This window comes from Ictalurus punctatus, chromosome 21 (genome assembly GCF_001660625.3).
Source record: "Ictalurus punctatus breed USDA103 chromosome 21, Coco_2.0, whole genome shotgun sequence".
NCBI lineage: Eukaryota > Metazoa > Chordata > Actinopteri > Siluriformes > Ictaluridae > Ictalurus > Ictalurus punctatus.
Window position 1 is genome coordinate 6,530,971 of NC_030436.2, and position 27,745 is coordinate 6,558,715.

Genomic DNA, 27,745 nt, shown 5'->3' on the forward strand with positions numbered 1-27,745 from the left:
GAGTTGCAGAAATAGCCTCATTTCCTTTTAGAGTTTTAGCTGGAAGCTAAACAGTAATAATTTTGACTTGGCATAAAAGAAAATTAGCCAATTAAGGTTCTTCTTTTATAGTGTCTTTTGGGGTGTAATGTGATGACACTATTTGCATCACTTGAGTGTTCCAAATATCCATACCAACATCTGTATTCAGTTTTAAACCCGTAGTAGGTGTGGCTACACCACTGAAAACGTTTATTTTCACCATAGTGAAATAAACCAATCATGTTTTGATTTCCACTGTGTAAGACAATTTTATTAGGAAAAGTATGACTTACTGTAAAGCTTGAGATCTAGCATAACTATAAGCTAGCCTTCAATTGCACAAACACATATTTTACATATTTGCTGTTACAGTGTGAACTTTTAAAAACATTTTTAAATATGAGAACATCAACAAACTAGCTAACTATATTATCATTGCAGCATTACCATACATCTCATTTCTGTAGTGAGGACAGATAAATTTGGTTGTGATTTGCTGTTGATGGAAAAAAAATCCAGCTAATTATGAATAGCTAATTGGCACCAGGTTTTCTTTTAGTTTTACTAGTGGTTTGTCAGTTATTAGTTAGTGTCTGTTTGTGCGTGGGTTGATTTTGAAGTGGTAGCATATTATATGGAGATGATCCATACTGCAATTCATTTGAAATTGTTTTCTTAGTGGAATATAATGTGATATAATATACCTGGATATTCAGCCAAATTTCGTAAAGGACCAGTTGCATAAAATTTCTTGCTTACAAAGGTCTGGATTAAATGGCAACAGCAGTTAACTTTTAGTGCTTAACCATTAGCCGTTAGTTTATGGTTTGTTTCACACTGGTGCTTCACATTATCACTTTTGACAAGTGCAATGGAATGTGAACATATCCATCCATTTATTTTCTGTACCACTTATCCAAGACAAGGTCGCAGGGGAGCCTGGAGCCTATCTCAGAGGAGTCGGGGCACAAGGCGGGGAATACCCTGGATGGGGTGAAAATCCATCGCAGTGCACAATCGCACATAATCACATACCCATTCACACACTACGGACAATTTAGAGCATATCAGCAATGTATATATATAATACTTGGTCCCCAGATTGATACTGTGCTTGAGTTACTGTCTGTATGAGGTTTCACATGTTCTCCCAATGTCCACATGGGTTTCCTTCAGGTTCTCTGATTTCATCCCACCTCCAAAAAACATGCTGGCTGGGGGATTGGTGACTCTTGTGAACGTGAATGTTTGTACCCTGGGATGGTCCCATCCTGGGTCGATTCTCATCGGGCATAGTGTTCCTAGGATAGACTTGGATTCACCATGACCCTGTCCAGGATAAATTGTTACCTAAATATGAATGAATTAATATTTTATATAGAGAATAAAAGCCACAAGTTATTTTCAGCTGTTAATAAAATGACAATTCCAACACAAAAAGGCATGGCTTGACAAGCAGAAGCTTGATAAGCTTAATTATTCAAGAATGCTTTAATTGAGGGTTGTCAATGTCAAAAAGCTATTTGTCTGATAGGAGTGAAGATGAAGCCTGGTCTTGTGATCCAATTAGATCAAAATATTTTACTACAGCTCAGAGTTCCACTTTCATTTTATACAGAAAGATGAAATTTTGCTGTCATGTTTTTATATTTGCCATAATTTTCCATACCGCTTGTACCACACAGGGTTGTGGGGGAGCCTAGAGCCTATTCCAGGGAACTCGGGGGCACGAGGTGGGGGACACCCTTGATGGGGTGCCTACTCATCACAGGGCACAATCGCACACACATTCACTAACCTTTTCACATAGTATGGATAGTTTACAGATGCCAGTCAGCCTACAATGTATGTGTTTGGACTGGAGGAGAAAACCAGAATACCCAGAGGAAATCCCCAAAGCACAGGGAGAACATGCAAACTCCACACACACAGGGCAGAGGTGGACATTGACATACTTTTTTTTTTTAATCAAAATTACTTAATAGACCGGAAGCATTTATCCCAAGCATACAGCTTATAGTCAAGGGTTAGGAATCTTGCTCAAAAGCCTGACAATGGTTCCCTGAAAGTCTTGTGAGTTGAAGCAACAATCATCTACCAATTTGTTATGTGATGTTGGCTAGAAAATATAGAGAAAAAGCTACAGAGAAACATGGTTAACCATAGAGTATGTGTTTACCAATGACAAATCAAATTGTTTATTCAAATTGTTAGGATCATAGCATAAAAAAGTTTACACATTACCAGTTTAGATTATGGCATGCTGCAATCTGAAGAGTCAACCTGCCATTTCTTTTACATCATGAAGCTTTGATACCTCTGAACAATAAATTGCTTGACTATAAATAACATATCCCAGTTGGCATCCTCAGAATTCTTTGGTTTGTCTATCTGATGGAGCTTAAAAGTTCAATATAGAACCCTTGAATAGAGGGCTTCCCTTTCCTAACCCTAGGTATACTTAAGCAATATTGGAATACTTAGGTATCCTTACGGCTCATGCCTGCAGTGAACTGCAGTCGTGCTGATATTCAGTATAACAATATCAACTGTGATATTGCTTTTATACAGTTCTATAAACAATAAATTAATATTGAGATATTGAGTAAGTGACATTTTGGACACAATATAGCCAAATGTTCTGTTTATTTTTGTTCCCACTAGTGAAAACAGATCCCGTAGACACGACACTCCCTTCATAGCACATCGACTACATGGCTAGCTCATTCACATTGATTTGTACATTCCCATTAAAGGTTCTCCTGCTAAAATTGGCATCCTTTCTTCCTTTTTATCTTCATCTGAAGAGCTTTCATATTTTAAGTCTTATAACTTATATTCCTGAAAAGTATCATTTGCCATGTCTCTGATGATATTACTAACACTACTATAGTAATGGTTTCAATATAGGAAATGGAATTTTACATGGCAAACACAGTAGAGCAGAGTTATACACACAGTGAAATGTCCCAGTGCGGTTACAGGAAATATAGGCACTCTTGGAATGCTGCTCGACCAATCAGATTAGTGGACCGGAATTAACTGTGGTATAAAGGCTCAATAGGTTATTAAGTTTTCCCTATATTGCTGCTGTTCATCCTTTGTTGAGTCTGTTGTCCTGGGCTTTTTTTTTTATTATTTTTTTTATATAGCTTATAGTGTTGATTAATGCAAACACCACATCTTCCTGTTATGTTTGTTTGAAACACTTCAATAAGATATGTGGGCTGGGGGGGAAGACACACTAATAATTAATTAGACAAGTTCCAGCATTAATAAATGTGAGCTGTACTCATAATTCAACTGGCAGTAAGTGTAAGGAAATATGAGAAGATTGAAGTTGTGCATGAGTTAATACCAATTGTAGATGTTAGACTTGCCATCATTAAAATTGGAAGGGATTTTTTGGTGCAATCCAGGTATAATACATTTGCTAGATCCACAATAGGCTTAAGTTTAGGTTAATGCTAATCTGATGCTGATCTGCTGAATAAATTTAAAAGTAAATCAAAAATGTACAGTCTCCCAGTGTATAGCAACATGTAATCACAACCAATCCAAGATTAACAATGAGCCAATGTTCCACTGTCCCTCTAATAACCATATACAATGCCTTGCATAAGTATTAGAATTTTTCCCAATTTTGTAGTGTTACAACCTGTTTAATTGGGAACATGTGAGTGACAGTCGTGCCACATTCTTTTCTTTTTTTTTAAATAATGGATTTACTAGAACTCTGTGAGATATTCAAAGTTTGGGATATATTTTTATAACCAGTACTTGATTGATACTTTTCCAGAACTTTGTCCCTGACTTGTTTTGATAACTCTTTGGTCTTCTTGTCTGCTAGGTATGTTTAACAAATTCTGTGGCCTTCGGGGAACAAGAGCATATACTGAGATCATGTGGCCCTTATAAATTGGCTTCATTCAACTAATAATGCGACTTCTGATGGAACCTGGCTGCATCAAGATTAATTTAGGGATTTTGTAGAAATGTGGGGGTGAATACTTATGCAATCATATAATTTATGATGATTTATTTGCAAATAATTTCCCTAATTATACTGACGCTCCCTCACTTCAATATTATGGGCTGTTTAATCCTATTTCTAGATTGTCTTATTCCATTAGCAAATCATTTTGCTTATTTCAAGAGTTTCGTTCTAGAAAGAAGCAAAATTATCTGCCAATAGTATAAGACAAATCTAAGCTTGGAGTTTGTAAATATGTATAGGAATAGCTTAATACTTTGTTATATACAGTAGTAAACTCATAATGAGGAATATTAGATAACGTTTCATTTATTCAAGATATCTTCACTTGCAAATGTATAATTTTTGCAGTACCTAGTAGCACTACAAAATGTGTTCAAAGCTTAAGCTCAAGCAGGTGAAAACGTACGAAGAACCCCTTAAAGGAATTTTAAAGAACCTTGTTTTTTTTAAGAGTGTACGACCAAAGTCAGGGTAGCATTTCCAACAAAATCTGTCAAGCTATCCTTGAAAATTTGTCGACTGTTGACAGTTTGACAAAATGTGAAATGGCTAGTTTTCTACTGCAATAAACATAAACATTGGTGTTTAAAAATGGGTTTCCCTTCAACGATTTTTGTCATGCAGTATGTGATGCTCTTCAATATCTACATCTAGATGTATAATGCTCAAAGTCTCTCATTTCTTCTCCAAGTTCTGTCAGTTGGACAGATGAGTTAGAATGATATGTGGGCTGAATTTTGTGAAGCGATATCTCCCTTTTCCTCTAACCCACTTTGACTTTGAAACATAAACAAAATACCAGCCTCTTATTATTTTATTTTATTATTTTTTTTGCCAAGCAACACATATGGAAAGCAAACAGAATCTGCTATACACAACACATCTGTACACACACCCACGGCTGAGTCGAGCACCAATCCAAAGAAGGTATGAACACTTAGTGAAAAAAGAAGGAGACGGGAGCTGGCATACAGCTATGTGGTACCTTCAGTCACTCTGGATAAAAGTGACAGCTTTGTCGTTGCTTAGAGAGTACATCTTAATTGGAGGAAGTAGATGAGATATATGCATGAAACTAAAAAAAAAACCCAGCTTGCTTGCAGTAGTATTATGTCAGGCTTTTTCGATTTTCTTTTCTTTTCTGTCAGATATTTTCCCCCAGTGAGCTGACTCTGCATAGAAAAGAATCGACTAGCTAAGATGTAAACTTGTGGTTTTTACATTTATGGCATTGGCCAGATGTCTTATCCAGAGCAACTTATATTTATCTCATTTATACATTTCAGCAGTTGAAGGTTAAGGGCATTGCTCAGGGACCCAGCAGTGGCAGTGCTGGGATTTGAACTCACAACCTTCCGATCAGAAATCCAAGGTCAGAAGGTGTTGATTCATTTTCTATAACAATATCTCAGATCATAGTGCCGGCTGGAATTCAAATCAAAGGTGTGTAGAATTGCGCTTTGACTAATACGTCATCGTTTCTATAGTAACATCTAATGAAGTGGGGCATGTAGAGTGACAATTCACATAATATATAAACCTAAAAATGCATGAAATAAAAATGGGTTAATTAAGAAAAATGTATAATCATTGATACTGAAGGAGTCTCCAGTGTCAGCGTTTTATAACAGCAAGTATTGTGCTGTCTGGTTTCTTGGTTTCTTGACAAGGTGCTTTTTTTGTCTTATTATCTTCAAGACAGAGAGAGAAAAACAGAAAAGCTGTTTATAGCTGCTATAACATCATTTTAAATGATAACTATATAATAGATAAAGTTTTGCTGAGATTCCGCAACATTAAATGTATAGTAAGAATAAATGAATAAAAAGTGTGATGTATCATTTTTTAAAATAAAGTAACAAATACTGTCACTAATGGCAAACTGCTGTGTGTAAGTATATAAAACATGATCAGGAGTTGCTGTTATTGCAAAATGAATATGAGTCATAATGAATTAACTACTTTTATAAGGACTATTTCACCTCATGGTCTTTTCCATTTCCAATCTTTAATGTATTTTATCCAGTAGTTACATGCAAATTAATTAAGATAATACAAGACTGAAGCGTGGAAGCTGTGAGGTTAAGGTTATACCTTCAAAGAACTATTGAAAAATTTAAGCTATATTAAAGCAGGATTCATAGAAAGGTCCACTTCAGAATTCCTTGCTAGTCAAATACTGTATTCAAATATTTAAATCCTTCACAGTAACTGAATCCGTTCTCACTGAGGCACGGCGCATGCCTGAATCCTTCGTGGTTTTGATATAACCCCTAAATGATGCAAATGCAATTAGCAGTAATGCCGTTCCTATCGCTGTGGCTGGATGGATAAAACTCTTATCATGAAAGTACTCATACAATGAGCCAGAACAAATTAAACTTGTGCACTCCGGGACTGCGAGGTCATGCGCTTATGAGGCGTTCGTTTAAGAGTAACTATGCATTATGCTGCATTCACACCAAGAAATATATTCAGTGAAAATTACTCTGCAGAATGAGTTACACAGGTCAGCAAATTGGCTGAGCTGCCACAGCAAGCACGGCTTTCGGTTTTTATTGCAATATCACACATGGGTTATTTTCATTTATTCAGCTTGGTAGGGAGTCACCAAGGCTGTATGACAATGTTATTGCAGGAGGGACTGATCCTGTGCTTATAAACAACATCATCAAACGCTAAACTATCTGTAATGTTCGCTGCGCCATTTCTGAGATGGTAGCCGCATTTATAAGCTGTTTTCCACAGAGAGGTGTTTGTGGAAAAAAAGGTATGTTATCTATAATTGTTGTGGTGTATAAAGAAATTCATCAAAAGAACTCTCCTGTTTTCATCACTCCTACTCCAGCCCAGTTTGGACCACACCCTCTGATTACCATTCGTATTATTTGGTTGTAATTGTTGCACTGAAAACATACTGACTGCATCATGTCTTTGCAATGTGTGTAACAAGCTATTTTAATTAGCATTTCTCCGTGATTAGCTGTCTCTGCTCTTCCTATAACTATCTTGCATTGGTCAACTCTCGGATAAGACATTTTGCAGCATTTGTAGAGTGATAAGTAAGGAATTAAACACTTTGGGGTGTACTTTTATAGGAAAATAATCAACATTATGGTGGTATGATGGCATTTACTGTTACCACCCCAAATTTGAAGTGCATTCTTTTCCTCTTATAATACAGCAATTTGCTAACGATTACATTACTTTTATTATCTTATTATTGTATTAATGACATATCATAAATTGTATCCATTTATAGCTATGTTTAATGTTGTGGAATGTCTAGAAAGCAAATTTGGTCCTGTTATCACTTACATTATACAAGCTATAAACAGTTGTTTACCTCATCAGACTCTTTGTCGTGGCTCTGAGAAACGACAAAACACAGAGTTATCTATTCAGAAGACTTTCCTTTGTTGGAAAATCCAAAGTAATACCTTTACCTCTAACTGAAACTGGAGACCCCTTCAAAAAAATCCTAAATAAACATGTCCACACAGAAAATCTCAATCACTAACTAAAAAAAACCCCCAAAAAACGAGAGCTGGCGGTAAAGAAAACTAATCAGCCCAATCAGAATCAGAAACAAAGTCAACATTGCTGTAATATAAGTGTAGATTATTATCTGCTTGACAACAATAGATGGAAATGGAAATGCTTCAGGTCCATGTTATAATCTGTGTTTTTTTTGTCTTTTTTCTAATTTTAACCTGTTTGGTGTTGCTGCTTTTTTTGTTTAATTTTTTTTTTTTTTTTTTTTCCCTATTATTGGTTTGTGTATTCTAACCCTGTCTGCATACTCTAACCTCTGATAATCCTTGGATAAGATGTAATATATTGACACGACACATATGTCTAGCTGCCTCAGGCTCTCGCATGCAACAGCAGTCTTATTTAATGAAAAGCTGGTGTAGCAAAAACATGTCAGTACACCACAGCACTATAGCATAGCAGCCCAGGAGGGAATACAGCATGCAGACTTCCATGCTTTATTACTGCACACTTTGTGACTGTTTTTTGTTCCTTATGGCCATATGGTGGCATGTGCATCATGTAGATGATGATTCGCTCTGTCTGTGCTTGAGAGTGTGTGCTCTAAGCAGTCTGATAAAAATGCAAGACCTGCAGAAATCATAGCACCTGTGGTCAGTGACCTAAATAAACGCTGTCGACTACAGATGATGACAAACACGTGGCTGAAACGCACAGCTGCACATGCAAATGCACTGAAATGAGCTTTTCATAATAAATACTGTATACGTCTCAATTTGCAAATGGCAGCCGTTCTGTGGTTTACGGTGATTTACTGTGTGTGTGCACTGCAGCCCACCAACATGGAACCAGTCAAATATTCTAAATGGAATATAATTCAGTGCTCAACTTACCAGAAAAAAAAACCCTAAAGAGGAACAGTGCATCGTGAGGGTGGAGTTAGGGGGTATAAATCCTCAATACATTTTCACTTTAGTCTTATCACAAATCCCTAGCATACAGTAGAAACCATAGTGTGTGCATATGTACAGGGTTTTACGGTAGCCACCTGATTATGAACCTGTACCTCTGGAGAATTGGTCAGAAGTACAGAGTTAACTACTAAACTGTCTCCGAATTTCAGTGCATTTAGGATAAAATGAACAAATTAAAAGGGAAAAAAGGCAAAACCAGTAATTTGTATTCATAGACGAACCATTCAGAAGCGGGGGCCGGGATTATGCAAATGAAAGCATAAAAGAAACATAATGAGATTTATGGATACTGCCTGCACCTGCCTAGGGTATGATTGTGCGATTATATCCAAATCGTTCGAAAAGAGGGGGGTAAAAAAAATCTAACATCAAGCACTCACACTGTTTTGAAAGCATATCTGGGAAAAGGCGATGAGCTGATGGAACAGAAGCAAAAACATCTATTTGAGCTTCAAACGACACAGCAGTGGAGTCCATTAGGCGACCTTAGCGGTGCTGAAATGATAACTGTGGAAGCTAACACTTTTCCATCTCCCGTGTAAGAAGTGGAAGAGATCATTTTAGCTTCATTATATTCGCTTTTTATTATCATATAATTTATATCCACCGTAAACCAAAGAGTTGCCCTATGGCTTCAATGGCATTTACTCATAAATATGCCACTAAAATGATAATTGTGGTGATTGGCAAGTAACACTTGCAGGACAAATGTTAATAAACATAGGACTTGTATGTTATTGAAATGTGAAGCTTCATTTGAAAACTTACCAAACATACCACCAGTTGTTTAACAAATAAGTTAGGCACTTTGTGTTCCTTTTGAAATCCCCTTTAGCATCAAATGTTGACTAGCACCACACTATCACCACAGGGTTGGAGAGTAGCTTGCTACAAATAGCAACACTACATGCTCAACTACCATTCAAATTCCAAAGTATCTTCCCAAACACTGCAGATAACTTATGGAGTTAACTTTATAAATACAAAAGAAGTACTTATTTATACAACATATAACTACTAGTTTTTAAGGTGATCAGAAAAATAGTGCTAAATTTAAAGGAATTAAAGGAAAAGGTCAGTCTTATTAAGGTGTTGGGCCACCACGAGCAACTAGAGCAGCATCAGCGAAATGGTGACATTAATTTCATCCCCATCAAACCATTCACTAAAACATTGTGGCCTGTGGATGGGGGTTGGGTCACCATGGAAGACACCACTCCCATCAAGACAGAAATGTTTCATCATAAGATAAAGGCAAATAGTTAGATATGACCTGGTTATGGAATTTCCTATACATTTTAAGGACAAATTCAACATATAATACACTAGACATATATTAACATAGCAGAATCCAGGGTAGTATGCATACTCCGCATGTGATGTCTGGCTATTAAATATGATATTAAAATTATTTAATAAAATTCTAACCTTGGATTTGACTCCATCACGCTCCCTATTTCACTAATAAAAGTGAACTACTTCATGATAATTACTACCACCCAAGACTCAATCAATTCAATTTACAACTGATCCATTACCACTGCATCTTATTTCAGTAACAGGGTTGAACGAAATTTAATTTAAGTCTTTTAAGAGCTTTTTAATATCAGGTGTGATGCAATTGAAGACCATTAGTGAACCAGTGATAAAGTTGGCCATATGTTGCCTGGAGATTATGTCAACAATGGAGATGTGAATCCAAATAGCATTAGTGGCATAGGCACAGGCAAAGTAGCTCATCTTAGCTTCAGTGTTACTTTTACTACCACAAAATGTGCTAATTTGCACAATGTTTTCCACATTTGACAATGTCATTCTAATGCATTATCATTTCAATAGTAACAAGTTAAACAAAACAAAACGTGTGCAATTACTGAATGGTGAGGTTTTCTTTAAGGAAATGTTTATTTAGTGTTTTTTAGAAGGAGTCTCCATTATTGTTGAGAGATTTCAACTGAGAATGTCCAGACTGGTTCGAGCTGACAGAAAGGCTACAGTAACTCAGATAACCACTCTGTAAAATAGTGATGAGTATAAAAAAATATCTCAGAATGCACAACACATCGAACCTTGAGGTGTATGGGCTACAACAGCAGAAGACCATGTCGGGTTCCACTTCTGTCTGCCAAGAACAGAAAGCTGAGGCTGCAGTGGGCACAGGCTTACCAAAACTGGACAGGTGAAGATTTCTGCTGAGGGACACAGATGGTAGGATCAGAATTTGGTGCCAACAGCATGAATCCATGGCCCCAACCTGCCTTGTGTCAACAGTCCAGGCTGGTCGAGATGGTGTAATGGTATGGGGAATGTTTTCTTAGCACACTTTGGGCCTGTTAATACCAATCAATCATTGCTTGAATGCCACTGCCTATTTGAGTATTGTTGCTGACCATGTGTATCCCTTCATCACCACAATTTACCCATTTTCTGATGGCTACTTACAGCATGATAATGCACCACCTCAAAGCAAAATTCATCTCAAACTGGTTTCATGAACATGACAATGAGTTTCATGTTCTTCAGTGGTCTTCCCAGTCACCATATCTGAATTCAATTGAACACCTTTTGGGGTATGGTAGAACAGAAGAAAGTACACAGCTTCTCCTTACAACGTCTGTGACATAACTGCTAAACTATGACATATTTCCATACATGCAATTGGTTAAATAGTGTTCTATTAGTGTTTACAACAGTTAAGGAAAATCAGCTCCAAGTGCAGTTGGGCAAACGCACACACACATTTGCTCTTGAGCTGTATGAAATGTAGGTCACTTTAAGGGAATAAATAGGAAAAGCCCAAAAACAGAGAAACATAAAACAACATGAAACTCAGCTGTTTTTGCAGTACAGTATATTGTCACCGCTCTTCCATTTCCTTTATGCTTCAAGTGACAGCATGAACAACCTAGAAATCCAAGCATAGGCACATCATTTGTTGTGTTCTTGGACATCTGTGTTATTTTAAACTAAAATATGAAGCACTTTTGTCTGAACTCACATCTTCATAAATACAAATAAGCTTGTTTTGTTGGAGAAAATGCAGGTGGAATTTTTTTTTAATGCTTTGACATGCTCGAGCATTTCAGGTGCAGCGGCTTTAACAAAAGAAATGTGGAGCTGATGAATTTGGGTGGTGTTTTCTAAGGTCGCCAGCTTTTTGGTAACAGCAGTGACTTCTGTATTTATCTGGTTCAATAACACATAAATGCAGATGCAAAGAATCAAAAAGAGTATTCATGTAAAGATGATGGGCTTGCTAGAGAAATCCATAAATAAGCTTGGCTTGTGAAAAAGAACTCTGCAGTGAGCAAGCACTGAGTTTAAGCTCTCTAAGATTCATTTCAAATCAGTTCTCTTTCATTTTAAAACACTTGTAAAACATTGTTAACTGTCAGAGAGGTTTGAGACTGCCATTCGTAAACTCACACTATTGAAAACGGGCCACAGATACAACCTTGAAGTAGATCATTACTTGTCGAATATTAGGGCCACTTTTTAAATTGTGTTTTATACCACAGTGCTGCTGAGTTCACAGCTATCAAACAAAATTTATAGTCAAAGAATACAAAATTGCAAGCTTAAAATATGTGCTATATCTTTATAGCACCTGTAAAAGGACTATTTAGGGAATAGACAGAGAGACACTTAAGAAATAATCTCCCCTACCTGATACTGTTAAGTTTATATATATATATATCTATATATATATATATATATATATATATATATATATATATATATATATATATATATATAAACTTAACAGTATCAGGTAGGGGAGATTATTTCTTAAGTGTCTCTCTGTCTATTCCCTAAATAGTATTCCCTCATATATATATATATATATATATATATATATATATATATATATATATATATATATATATATATATATATATATATATGAGGGGTCTCCAGTGTCACTACTTTGTAACAGTCTAAAGTTCTCTGACATGTAAAAGTCTTCAGGCTGCATATTTTGCCTTATTATCTTCAAGATATATATAAAGAAACGCTGGTGAAAGGAATTGCCGTTTCTGGTTAATATAATGCAGGGGTAACAGGAGCTAACTAGTTTTGTGGACATTCTGCAATGATACATATAAACAAATAAAAAGAATGATGTGTCATTACAAAGAACTTTTGACAATTTGCTGTGGTATCTGAGGAATAAAACTCTTCATGATGTACTGTTATTAGAAAATAATCAACTGCAGAAGAAAGCAAATCAGCTTAACAAACCTTAAATGACCAAATTGACCTGCTGTAGTAGGAGCTGAATCGAAAGGTTAGACAGAGAAATCGAACCAGCTTCACAAAACCATGGGAAGTCTTGCCAGAGGCACTTTAACTGTAAGAAGTATAAGTCTGAGGAATTACTGTTTTTTTTCATGAATTATATAGAAGTCAATTATTGTTTTTTTCTAATATTCTTTTAAATAAGGTTTATACATTGTACATTCTATAGTAACAGATCATTCACAAAGACTTGTACAGTGGACGAGCCACATAAATGGATAAAAAATAGTTATGTAATGTTTATGGAAGGAGTCTCCAGTGTCAGCTTTAAAGCTAATCTTTTTTTTAATAGGAAAAGAGGAAGAAAATGCCAATTTTACTGAACCAGTTTTATTAAAACATTTGTATATGAGCGTTTCCTCACACAAGGTATATAAAGGTTAAAGTTGATTTTCTAAACTAAATGTCACACATTTCAGTGTTGTAGTGGTTCCAGAAAGTTCTTATTGAATATCAGAAATCTATAATTAGCACTATAGATGGAGTATGCCATTGTCTGCTTAGCATAATCTCACAACTACCAGTGATAACAGGCATTTTCTGACGGCGAATTAAATCAACAGTATTTATATTGGATTGAGGGAAGTTACAGAGCATTCCAAATTACTCTCGCTTATTTGTCAGTTACACGCCATGTCAAGAAAGTGCCATTTGTGACAGCCTGAGATAGGTATTATTTCATATTAATATCCAAGACAAGCGTCCTTCACCTTACGCAGTGATGTAATATTTGAAACTGGCATTTGGGAAATACATACGTGAAAATGAGCATGCACGCAATTGCATAGTTGAATAGGCTGTCAGAGGAGCTGTCAGTTACTTTAACCTAACACAGGGAGATCGCAGTGGTCTCAGAGCGATCGCAATCATGTTCCCAGTGACATATATTGCTTCTCTGCTTAACTATTATGCAGGACGATACGTGTTTCAGATTTAGAAATGCAGATGGGGCTGAGTCATCACATAGCAGCAAAAACAATTTATTATAAGCTGTCAAGAAAGGAGGCTTGTCAACAATGGTGAAAATTAATTTTGTATTCAGCAGTGCTCTGGTTAAAAAAAATTGGGGGGGACTCATTATATTTAGTGTATTCCTCCGTTAAAGTAATAGTTCAGCCAATTGATACAGACTTTCCCTTAAGACAAAATGTATTTGATTAGATAAGACATGTTTTCTGTACCAATTAAGTAGATTATAGCTACCAGTTCAAACACATGCCTGAATAGACATGATCTGTTGGACAACTCATTAGCCTGGGAGCCCTGGACAAGCATACCTTGTGTTTAGGTTATTGGTTTAATTTGTAGTTCTCAGATGGACAAGTAGGTTCAGCAACCAGACAATGAAAATAAACACCAATTCCTTTCAGACTTTTACAAAACATAAATTTTCATTCCAAATCCCAGAGGCCTGTTTCACGAAGTCCGTCTCGGTAGCTACCCAGGTAAGTTTGTGTTTAGTTTGAGCAAATGCTGTTTAATCTGTATCAACAAGGTGGATTGGTTTTTAGTGGGTTTCATCAACATGGTAACGTACATTACACAGATAATCTGCTCCGGAGTAGGTTTTTTCTCTGTGAGAAAACTCAAACCCAACTTGGACCAATCAGCTGTGAGCAAAGTGATATAAATCTGATGCATCAAAGTTAACCCCTTAGTGTTTGTAGCGAAGGTTTTACTGTTTGTGGGGAATCCTGTGGAGCTCAGAGCGCAAATAATAATAAGGACACTTCGAAGGGAAATCATTTTTAGAGGGACGGACACAATCCCCTGGCTTTCCCCAATAACCATCTGTATGAATTTCGGCAGATGAAAATCAAAAGTTGGGCATCCCAGGCGAATTACACATTTTGTTGAGCTTTGAAGTGAAAAGACCTAAACCGAACCTCTGCAGCAAGCTTTTCATCAAATGCTGCTCCTTTTTTCTCCAAATATACCTTTGCTGATGTTGGCTAGAAAGTTTCCTTTTAACTTCATTAGTCCACAGCACTTGTTTAGCCAAAATGCTTATGCTTATCTAGATGTTGACTGCATCCGAAATCACGTACTGTGACAATACCTACTGTATTCGATTCAGCACCTACTTCTTGTTTATTGACACAGTACGTACTGATCAGTATATGTGTGTAGTATGAATATAATCCGGACATACTATATCCGCCATGTTGGCATTGTCATATGACCCACGACATCATCATAACCCCAAAACTTAAAGAGCCTGCCAAATTAGAGGTTTTTTCTCTTTGATACTTAAACAAGTTAAGTATCAACAATTTACTCAGGTGTTGGTAAACAAGTATGGTTTAACCGCATGGAACAAGGAACAACCTTAACACCTGTAGCACTTACACTTAAAAAGAGCCGACACACTGTCTTCTATCATTTTTTATTCTGACAGCTCTTTCGTGCCAGTCCCTTTGCCTCATGGAATAGTGCAGTGTCCATTGGTTCCATGCTACAGACTCTCTGTGGAAGCAGTAGGTCATCCAGGCATTTCTCACCTATTGTTTTATGAATACTGAGAATTCAGACATACTTCTCCTTTGGCGCACTGCTTTTCACCAACTGTGTAGTAGGGTAGTAGTGATATTAGGATGCAGCCGTTGTTTTTGTGATGAGCTCTCAGGTAAACTGAGCTGATGATTCTTCCATGCAAATTATATTGCTGCAAGCAACACTGCAGAGTAGAATTGTACACCACCACTCCTGTGTGAACTAAATCTTCCTGCAGGTCCTGAGTGTCATTTGGGACTTTTGCTTTACATTTCCTTTCAGCACACAAGCAGTTCTATCTGAAAATTTTCTTGGTTTTCCAGCGCTTGCCTTGATTTCCACAGTTCCCCTTAGCTGCCATTTGTTAGTGACATTTTGGCCAGTGGAAATTGCAAACTGGAAGTGCTTTGCGATCTTTTTATAGGCTTCCTCTGCTTTGTAAGCATCAATTAGCTTCTTTTCAGATCAGTCAGCTGCTTAGGCAAGCCCATGGTTAGCATAAAGTTTGACGAGACAGATAAGTTATTACATCCTGGCAATATTACTCCTGACAATTCTTGATCTGGCTAATGAGTCCTAATGTGTCAGTTAAGGCCTAATGAGTTGATTAATTTCTGAGACTTTACATCTGGAAGGGTGAGCAAACTTTTGCACATGCCACAATTACTATTTTATTTTTTCCTGTTTAAAAAAAAAGTAATTAGATTTGCAATTACATTTACAACAAATATAGTTTGGTGCAGAGGTCGTTTGTGTTTCTTTTCCCTTCAAATATCAAAAACACGTAATTTGGCTAGGGGTGCCCAACCTTTTGCATAAAGCTTTATGTAAATCTCTTTTAGATTACTTGAGTTACTTACTGGTAGATGCTATCTCTTACATGTTAGCAACATTATCTGTGTAGCTAAAAAGGAAAATTAAAGAAACATTGTACACCAAACATGACTTTGCTAATTGATTAATTGACTTGGCAGAATTGAGAAAAATGTATAAAGTTAATATTTTTTGGACGGTCTATCCCTTTAGTGTTAATAGAAGTCCCATGGACTTCTATTAACAATATATATTGTTATACATATAGAATATACATGGATAATATATGTCACTGAAGCTGAATGCTGTTGTATGGTATGCCGTCAGGGTGATGCTTATTTGTGTGCTAAACATATCCAGTATAGTATGCATATGGTACATATCAAATAATCCACATCAGAAATATCAATAATGTACCCTTACTCACAAACACCACTGACATATATTACAGCTCAGTACCTCTGTTGCTATTTGCTCCTATAATATATGTACCAGACAGGTACACTAGGCTTATTGACTTATTAGGTAATGTAAACCTTCTGAGCTGTCAAAAAGAACATCTATAAATTCCCCTGCTGCTGGATTCCCTGCTGAGAGATAAGATAATTTACCATTTAAAGCCTGGGTCCCTACAATATCATCCCTGACTGGTTTAGTGATTAATGGCATGGGCAAATATAGCCAGGCTATTAGTCTCATGTGGGGAAAAAAAATAGGCCCAGGCATGAGATGTCCTCGGGAATAGAGCTATGGAAGGTGAAAAGGAGAAAGGGTTAATATATATCTGTACTCAAATCAGAGCGAGAGGAATACCAGCTGCTTCTATTCCTCCACTGCGATATTACCAAGCGACAGGTGTTCCATATCGAAATGTCTCCGAGCTCACAGTAAATCATGAGAAACCGCCCTGCCTCATCACAATAATGCACATGTACTATATTACCTAATGGATATATTTAACAATTTGTGCTGATGAACGCTTTTCATTAACCAAAAATGACTAGTAAATGCTTTTACTGTATCTACACCTGAACAGCTTTCAAAAACATATACAGTATATCAATTTACTTACAATGTTTAACATCTCCGTATAATATATGTGCGGTTGTCTGAGATGTTACTGTAGCTGAATTTTGGCAGAATTTCATCAAAATCTTTTTGGTTTGTTTTGTTGTTTTATTTTTTGAAAAAAAAAAGTGTTATATTGTTATTTTAACTTAATATAGACCACAATAACAAGATATTAAGCCATGAATATTTAACACCCCACAATCAATTAATGAGACAAACATTAAATAATAGCTTATAAATCTTGCTGCTTGTTTAGTTGAAAATGAATAAAGGTTGAATAAAAGTTGAAATCATGAGATATTATATTGAAATAATGATGTAATTACATTGCACTTCAACCTTTTTCATATCTTGTAGTTCAGACCATCCATATTTTCAGAACTCTACTTATCTTCTAAATATATTTCTTTTTATTTACTTTATAATCTCACCTATGCTTACTGCCTACAGAGGTCACATGATGTAAATAAGAAGTCTACAGACGGTCTGTCTGCCTAATGCAGAGATTTCAAACCCAGTGAATGTCATGTTTTGATCAAGTTTCTTGCTCTGAACCATAGTGCACTTATCCCTAATAGATTCAGCTTGTAAATGGAATAAACACCAGCTATTCATTTTTGTTGAAATGGGGGGGGGGGGGTTAATTTGAAAACAAAAATGGAAATATAACCAACAGAACAAAACTCACTGAGCCAACCAGCAATTATTTCACCACAAAATAGTAATGGTGAACAATGATTATTAAAGTCAAGAGCAATGACTAGCCTCTTGTTTATCAAATGCTTTTTAGATTTTGCTTTATTGCATATCAAATGAACTGCAAATTAACCCTCTACTGCATGAATTATTACATTTACATAAAAAAACAAAGTTTTATGGATTTGTATTACTTGAATTAGTTATAAGTAATATAATTATATTTAAAAATGTGAGAAAAAATTAATGGGGATGGGGGTTAGATGGTAAGTAATGTGCAATGGTGGAAAGTATAATATAGTCAAAAACTATGAGTGTAAATAACACAAAATATATGAGATTACAACTCCAATTACTGCAATTTCCAGATAATAATTGCAGTTGGTTTTTTTTTTTTTTTTCTTTTTTTTTTTTGCTTGTTTTTTTTTTTTTGCCACTTAGTAAGCATGTAAAAATTATATCTTCTAGAAAGGAATTACAGTTGTAAAAAGTATGTGGATGGATTTACTCACTCAAAATACATACAAAATGAGATCCAAACATGTTTTGGGCGTTTGGATCCAATGATCTTTTTAATTCGTTTGCATCTCTTGAATGCTTACTTTAGAAAACAAGGTACAGTTGCAAAATATCTGAAATTACAAGAGTTTTTCTTACTTTGATTAGAGAAGCCTAGTGTCTTTTTTTTTTTATGCTATGTAGGCCTGTTTCAATTCATGAACACACATACCGCAGTTCCATTATCAGATGTTCTTGCCATACGACAATAATTACATTTTACCATTTAACAAAATACTTAATATATATAAAACTGCTTAAATGACAAAAGCTAAATGTTAACTGCTCAGATAGTGTTTCAACATTTTCCATTGAGTAGTTTCCAATTTTGAGAGCCCTCCAATGATGACCTTCACCATCTCATGTGACTGCAGAAAAGGAAGTACAAACAGCACTTCCTGGTCATGTGAAATGGCACTTTTTGTTATGCCAAAGTCCAGTTGCCTAGGAAAATGGTAATTTGCATTATTGCCTATCAAATAAGTTGAGATAAATTAATAGTTTCCATGTGGCAACAACATGCAGTAAAGGGTTAAATGAATAAATAGTGTTTGGTTTTTAACAATCAGTTTGCTGGTGGCTTTCAGTGGAATTGAAATGGAAATGCATTTTTTTTTTTCCTTTTTCAACTTTGAAGGTAAGCATACTTTAAAATGCTACAACTTTACTTGAGGAAAGTCTTTAGTTTTCAGAAATATATATTGTCAATAAGATGTCAACATTTGAACATTTAAAGGGATTTCCTAGACCTCTACACAAATAGTCTCAAATTAGACAAAGGGGTATAAGGGGAGGGATCTCTGAGCTCCGTAGCTTCATCCCATTAAAGCTCATCCAACCTTTACCATCATGTCAATAACACTAGTTTAGTGAATGCAGCTACATTGCTACATATCAGTATCAGTCATGCAACATTAAATAGTTGTAGATAAAAGGGAAACATGTTCCCACTGTACTACAGTCGTCTTTTGCCACATACTGCCACGTCAGCTGCCCTGCTGTTCCTGAACTGAACAGGTGTTGGAAGAGAACTGCAGCAGACTGCAAAGAAGCGCTAGCATACTTTTCACATTCATAATATCAGGGCAGGTGGCAGCGCTTTATGTATTGTTGTAATTATTCAAGCCGGAAAGAATCCACATGCTGCAAATTTCTGTTATGTGCTTAAACATTGGATGGACTTGCAGCCTCAAGCATCCACATACAAATCCTTTGCATCCACAGTGCCTTAATGCAAATATGCAATAAACAGCAAAAACAAATGCACACAACTTTTATTACCAGTGTTCATGTGAAGTACTCCTAAAATGTGGTCAGGAAAGACCTAAGAAATGTTCTGAATTAATCAGACCAATCCCACGCTGTGCATTTTGTATGTAGCCACATTCAAGCTCATTGTTGTTATTGATATCCATCCATCCATCCATTTTCCATACTGCTTATCCTACACAGGGTCGCGGGGAGCCTGGAGCCTATCCTAGGGAACTCATTGCACAAGGCAGGGGACACCCTGGATGGGGAGCCAAGCCATCACAGGCCACACACATTCACACACCCATTTACACTATGGACAATTTGGAAATGACAATCAGCCTACAGTGAATGTCCTTTGAGCACGAAACCAGAGTACCCAGAGGAAACCCAGAAGCACAGGAAGAATATTCCAAGGTGCGAGGCAAACATATTAAACACTCAGCCACTGTGCCCATATACTACTACTTCTTCTTATTGTTGTTGTTCCATGCTGTAATCTCCAGTTCCATCATCATAGTACCTGAGTGCAGCTCCACTTAGTACAGTATCATAAAGTAAAGCTGGAAAAAACTCCACCCACCCAGGCCTGTAATTACAGATTTTGATAGCTGGGTCGATACCACCATTAAAAACATCTCAAATTGCCCTTAATAACAGTCCTCTGAGTTGTGTTCTAGGCTGCACATGGAGCTATTACTTTTTCCATTACATGTTGAGACTGGCTAGGGATAAATTTCTTGTTTATCTTCCCTGACATGTGCTGGGCCTGTGGTGCACAGATATATTGAGGTGAAGTCAATATTTTGTTGATGGAAACTGGTGGGACATGTTGGTGGGACATGGCTAGCCTTGGAGACTGAGAAATCCCTTGTGCTTTTGTGATGACTCACCCTGCCACACACACACACACACACACACACACACACACACACACACACACACACACCCATATACCCACACACACGCACACTCATTACAACCCCTGCAGCCAGTGTGAAACAGTTTAGAATCATTTGTATTCAGGTCTACACTAGCCAGGTAAGGAGTGACACACAGTGCAAACCTGGCTCTAACAATTCCACTCGGCTCGGCTGCTTTGCTGACGTCAGGCCTTCACACACTGCTGCTCTCAGCTACAGATGAGCCTGTGTTCCTCTAATGAGCTTGGCCATCATCTCCCAGGACTCTGTATCATCCTTCCTTCATTTCACTCCATGTTAGCCATACTGTGGATAACAATGCTAGTAACTAATTACTAGTAATGAAAAACATTTATTTATTTATTTTTTCCTGTTATGTTATGTTTTGGTCCCACATGTCGTCCTGGAGGGAACAGTCACTGCAAATCAATCTAAAGATTTTCTGACTGATCACCTTTATTCTAAGATGAAATTTCTATCCTAGTGAGAGTGGCCCACATCCACAGGGCACAAGGGCTCACTGAATGGTGGAATGGTGGAATTTGATGAGGATGAAAATGATGTGAATCATATGCTATGGCCTTCGCACCCAGTCAGGAGCTTTTGGAGAGCTGTGTTAGATATTGTTCTCCAGCACCATCATCATAACACCAACTGAGAGAATGTCTCTTGGAAAAGCAGCGTTCATCGCTCAAATACAGTTCCAGAGACTTGTAGAATCTTTGCTAAATGGCTTTGATGTTGTTTCGGTGCCTTGTGCTGGAAGGCCCAACACCTCATCAAACCATGTTTTATTGTTCTTCTATTCTTAAACATCTACCTCTTTTTTTTTTAGGTTTGACCAAAGCAAATTTAACAAATGGACAAAAATTAAAAAATTACTAAGTAGAGATACAATATAAAGAGTAGTGACAAACTACAAAACCAGTATTATCAGTATTATCAAATCTCCTGAGCTGTGTTTAGCATCAGCTCTGTGCCTTCATTACATTAAAGCTCATCCAGCCTTTACTGTCATCTCAATAATTCTACCTTAGAGAATGCAGCTACAGTAAACATTGCCTTGTAGCAGTACATTAAATAATTGTAGTCAAAAAAAGGAAACAAGATCCCACTGATCCCACAGTTGTGTTTTGCCACCTACAGTCAGTTGACCACATTACCGATGTTCATGCCCCACTGTGTCTGAGCTGAACATGTGTTGGAAGAAAACCACAACAGACTGCAAAGAAATACTGGCATGTGTTTCACATTCAGAATATTAAAGCAGGTGGCAGAGCTTCTGTTTTTGTTCTCATTTTTCAAGCAGGAAAGAATTCACTTGTTTCTAATTTCTTAAACTCAGGGTTGACTAATTAAACCCCTATGCAATCACTTCTATTTCAAGATATTATGTCATTATTTCAACTTACAATCTAATTTTCTGACTTACTTTGTTATAACATGATGGTGTTCTAAGATGAGTTATCTAATTATTTCCAGATTCTATGCAATTATTTAATATCTCATTAATTTGACAGTATGCCATCATTTTAACTTGGTATCTCATTATTCTGAATTAATTGCCTACTTAGCGTGGCTCAAGGTCCCTTTCCGGAACCTTCACACTAACTGTTCCTCAGTGGTGGAATGAACTTCCAACCTCAATCCGGACCGCAGAATCTGTCACTATATTCAAAAAACAGCTAAAGACCCACCTCTTCCGTGAGCACGTAACTAACCCCTAAAACGCCAACCCCACATTATCTTTAAAAAATAAATAAATAAATAAACTTTCTCTGGCTCTTACACCTCTACTCTGCACACTTTGCTTTTCTAGAACTCAGTTATAAATCTATGTAAATGGTAGCACTACTTGTATTGTTCTCCGATTGATATATCGCTTTGCTTATATTTCCTCATTTGTAAGTCGCTTTGGATAAAATTGTCTGCTAAATGAATAAATGTAATGTAATGTAATAACCCATTATTTCAAGATAGCATGTCTTTATTTAACTTAATATCTTATTGTTCTGACATTATAACTTTCTATTTCAAGTTGTGTCATTATTTTGATATAAAATCCCACTATTTTGGCTTTAAATTGTTACGTCAAGTTACTAAATCAAAATAATATGATGGTTTCACGTTATCTTGTTACTTAAAGATATTTTGTTATTAGTTAGTTTTATCGCATTATGTAAAATTAGGAATTCAAGATATTTAGTCCAAATACTAATATATTAAGTGAAAATAACAACATAATTCAGTATTTGAAATAATGAGTCATTACGTTGAAGTAATGAGATAGTAAGTCAAAAAGGACATAACATATCAATATATCTATTTTTTCCACAACTTGGGGCATGTAAAAATAACAGTAAGCAGTCCATTTGTGTTAGTTTGAACTAAATAAACTATTAACTGATTTGTTGTTTTCTGTTATGAGAATATGTTGTAATATTTTTTCAAATGACTTTTACCCCAATCAATTAGCCTACTAGCCCTCCTAGTAACGATAATAGAGAAACAATTATTGTATGTATTATTGTGATTATTATATGATATGCTGTACTGCAGGCATTCATGTTTCCATGAGTGAGTAGAAGCACTAAAATGTATATAGTTCGGAAGTAGTATAATGAAGTACAATGGAATGCAGCATCACTCTCATAAATTATAGTACCAGTATTTCAAGACATGTCCTAAATATTACTCAAAAATATAAAAAAATCCTGAATGTTAGTTCATGGTTTGTCCAGTCCATTATTGTATTCTGGATCACTATTGCATTCAATGTGCCACATGCACTGAAATCATTTCCTTTTCAGCCTGGTACTTTAAGTAATTGCTTTTCATTCTGGCTATCTGCATGATAAAAAACAAAACAAAACAAAAGAGCAAATGTCCTCATGATTATGAAACAGAAAAGGCTGTATGTGTGTGTGTGTGTGTGTGTGTGTGTGTGTGTGTGTGTGTGTGTGTGTGATCCTTTAAACCGAGTCATCATTACCATTCTGCCCTTCCAGCCTACGAGAACGCTACTCTTTCCCATATCCAACAACAATTTATCCTTTCCTATGAAAGGGATGAAAAATGGATGGATGGTTTAGAGGTGCAAATGCCAGAGTCTAGATTGCCCATAGCTAGCAAACAGGTATTACAATACAGAACCATTACAACAACATTCTGCAAATGGATTTGAAATGGAGCTGAACGTGTGATACATGTGGAAGGCTACTTGCCTTAGAGAAAATGACAGCAACGGGGATATTCAGACAAAAATACTTCCATAAGGATGACATAAAGATATGTTGTTGTTTTTTTCCCTTCCATGGTGTAGTACTGTATAAATAAAACAAATCGACTTGGCTGTCTCTGTGAAAGGTGTATGTGTATCACCTGGGAGAAGAAGGCCTTTCATTCTGTCAGGACATCATCAGCTTCAGCCAAAACAAATATCTTACCCAATGTATGAACAAAGCCTTTATCCAAACCTTCTATCTACAGCTTGACTACCTTGGAACATCTAACGTAAATGGAAATGAAATGAAATGAAAGTTTGTGGACAGTAGCTAACAGTATCTCAGTTAATGGACACTAGCTAAGATACTCTCAGGATCTAGCTAACATGATCTTGGTTGCTGGATAGTAGCTAACAGGATCTCAGTTACTGGACACTAGCTAACAGGATCTCAGCATCTAGAACTGAGGAACCATGTTTTAAAAGGATGTGGCTTTGTTAAACTGATGTTGTTCTGAAACTAGATACTGAAAGCATATATAATTTTTGTTTTTTTTCAGGGTGCTGGTGGATCTAGATCTTGGGAGCACTGGTTACAAGGTAGGAATAAACCCTGGATAGGACTCCAGACCACCATGCATACACAGATTTGCCCAGTCATTCACACTAAATGACAATATAGCATAGCTAATCCATTTACCAGCATGTTTTAGGAGGAAACCAGAGAACCCAGAGAAGATCCACATGGACACAGAGACAATATTTAAAACTCCACACTGACAGCAATCCGAAGTCAGGATTGAGCCCTGGATCTAGCTGTAGGACAGCAACGCTATCTCCTGGACCACTATGCCGTGTTTTATTTGTGTTTTTACAATAAAACCTGTCCTGCCAGCTGCATTGATTCCTAGTTGGGACTTTTAAGTGAAATCCTTGTTTGCCTACATCTGTAAGAGTCGTTTAGTAAAATAACAAAAAATATATATGGTTTACCTTCTCTGCAGACTGAGCTGTTCCAAAGAAAATAGGAATGAAGGCCAGCCAAACGATACAGGTGGTGTACATGGTGAAGCCAATGGGCTTGGCCTCATTGAAGTTCTCGGGAACTCCTCGTGTCTTGATGGCATAAACCGTACATGTGACCATGAGCAAAATACTGTATCCCAGTGAGCAAATTATTTGTAAATCTGTGATATCACATTTGAGCACACCCCGAGCCTTGTCTGGATTGATGGTTTTCTGTTCATCATAATCAATTATTGTGTTTGGCGGATCCACTCCAAACCATATGAAGACTCCTAGAAGCTGCACTGAAATTAAGCTTGATGTTATTGCCAACTGGGATGTTGGACTGATCAGTCTAGGTGGTGTCACCGACTTCTTCCCCTCTTCAAAGATGCGGTAAATTCGATTTGTCTTGGTTAGCAGTGCGGCATAGCTGATGCACATCCCCAAGCCTAGGAAGATGCGTCTGAAGGAGCAGACAGCTGCATCAGGTTTTGCAATCATCACAAAGGTTATGATGTAGCAAAGGAAGATCCCTGTCAGGAGCACATAGCTGAGCTCCCGTCCTGAAGCCCGCACGATGGGTGTGTCGTTGTAGCGGATGAATGTAGCCATGACGAAGATGGTGGCCACGATGCCAAGCATTGCCAAGAAGACAGGGATGACTGCCCAGGGAGAGTGCCACTCCAGCTTGACGATGGGGATAGGCTGGCACCCAGTTCGGTTGGCATTGGGCCGCATGTTGTAGGAGCACAGCTTGCACGTTGTTTCATCATATTGGTACTGGTAGCCGTCACAGGGCTCGCAATGCCAGCAGCAAGGCATCCCTTTTACTGTCTTCTTCCTTTGGCCAGTTTTACACGGTAGGCTGCAGATGGACCCAGGAATTTCTACATCACCACTGGGCCACTGCATGTCCTCCATCTGGAAGAGATCAGCAAAAACATGCACTTAATATTGTTTATATGAACTCAATAATGCATATACAACCCGCCTATTTGAACCTGCTTTCTGAGAAAACTCTTTCGTTGAGTGGTTCTACACTGGATCTATGACAATTCCAGCACATGAAACCCTGGAGAATCCTTTTCTAAGAGTGTATGGATATTTGGGCTCCTGGTCAGGGTGTAAATTTTGGAACATCTGCCATTTTATAAACTTAGTTAGAGGTTTTTTTTTTTGTTTGTTTGTTTTTTCAAAACCTGCTTTAGAAGCAACAGCAGGAGCTGGGACTTGTTTCTCACTTGCTGCAACACCTTTTTTCCTCATTTATGCTTACCATTCTGAAATTAGAAGAATGCAAAAATGAGTCTGATCACATAAAAATCATTACAGTAGGGCAAATAATGATGACTGACCAATGTATACCAACACTGCAGATGCACATGAGTTTTATGAAGGTTATTAAAAGACTTTTTTTTCAGATTTGTTTGTTTTCGGTGCACAATTGGAATTTTTTTTTTAGACTCTGTCCTGTCTTTTTCTTTCTAATCTGATTGCAAAGTGATTTTGAAATATTTTCTGCAGTCTTTTCAAGCTCTATCTCCATGGAGAAGGTGCTGATTTTAATTTAACGGTTTTAATTAAAACTTCCAACAATGAGGTGGTGAGAGAAATCAAACGTAGAGAAGTCATTAACTAAATAGTGCTTCTGATTGACTGATAAAGTTTAAGAAAAAAATACATAAGAAATGAGAACGAGGTGCATGGAAAGATGATGTGGCATTTAAGAGAATTTTGTTTTTTTTAAAAAGAAGAAAAAAATAACCAAATCTCCATTCAGATTATGGTTTTGGAGTAAACAACCAAAATAATCTGATCAATATTTGGTTCAATATTAAGCACAATAGCAAATTCATCCTGGTTGTATAAACAGGTGATTGGTACTGGAAGCTAAGCAGTAATAATTACAGCCCTAGAAACCTATTATTGGCCACTTCTATTGTCAGCCAGTGTTTGTTATGGCAAGTTTCTCAGCATTTCCTTGGCAACAGCGTGAATGGAAGAGTGACACCTGGAGCAGGAGGAAAGAAAAGCCAGATCACATGGGCTGACACACACAGTCGGCTGCTTGATTGGATACGGCCAAGCATTCCAGTGTGTGAACAAAAGAAGAGACTCGGTGCACTCTTCTAATCTAGCACAGCCACACATCTGGGATCAGAGGTAGACAGAAATACGGCAAGAGGCTGGACACGTCTTTTATGAGTCACCCAGATCTTACTTGTCTGAAAGGTCCGCTATAGTGCTTCTATTGCTTTTTGGGTATCTGTGTTTCTGGCCGTTTTTCTACAGAAATCAAATCCATTATTCACACAACCTGCAATGCCCATTACACACATAAGCACACACTTGAAAACAAATGCAAAACTGCTTTTAATTATGCATAAACTCACCACATCAATGGTGAACAGAAGAAAAAAAAAATCCAAGCTGGTGATTATAAGGATTTTTGCTAATTGCCTTTGAAACCATATCCACACCATAAGCCTTGGAATTCATAAACACTTAAGACTCTTTTAAATTGATTTTAACTGTCTTTTAAGGTTATTTAAGATTACTTGTTACACTGTACAAGATTATACCAATACAATAAACTAAAAATCTTGGCTAAATTCTAAAACACACTGAAGAATTCCTGATAGTGTCATCAGATTATACAATGAAGATCCTCAAACAATAGACCTGCGATTAAAGAAATTTACTATGTTCTGCTTCCGTCATGAATCTGGGCTTGCATGGAAGATTTGGCTGCATGAACAGAAACAAGCCCTCGATATAATATTACCAATGTTATGCTTAGACAAAGACAATTTAAACAAAACATGAAGAAAAGGAGTTTGGAAAATTTCTTGTAAATTGCACGTGTATGACATCATATTATGCCTTTTAAGACTTTCAGTCTCACCTCACAAAGAGAAGAAGC

The 27,745-nt window shown here is 36.8% G+C and overlaps 1 protein-coding gene across 2 annotated transcripts in view; it reads right to left on the reverse strand.

Moving 5' to 3' along the window:
• LOC108280992 (metabotropic glutamate receptor 7) overlaps positions 1-27,745 on the reverse strand; it is a 225,910-nt gene that overhangs the window by 14,360 nt on the left and 183,805 nt on the right. For both annotated transcript variants that reach the window (XM_017496509.3, XM_047149369.2), the window contains exon 8: positions 24,808-25,743. In XM_017496509.3, coding sequence (XP_017351998.1) covers positions 24,808-25,743 — 936 coding nt within the window. The remainder of the gene's footprint in view (positions 1-24,807; positions 25,744-27,745) is intronic.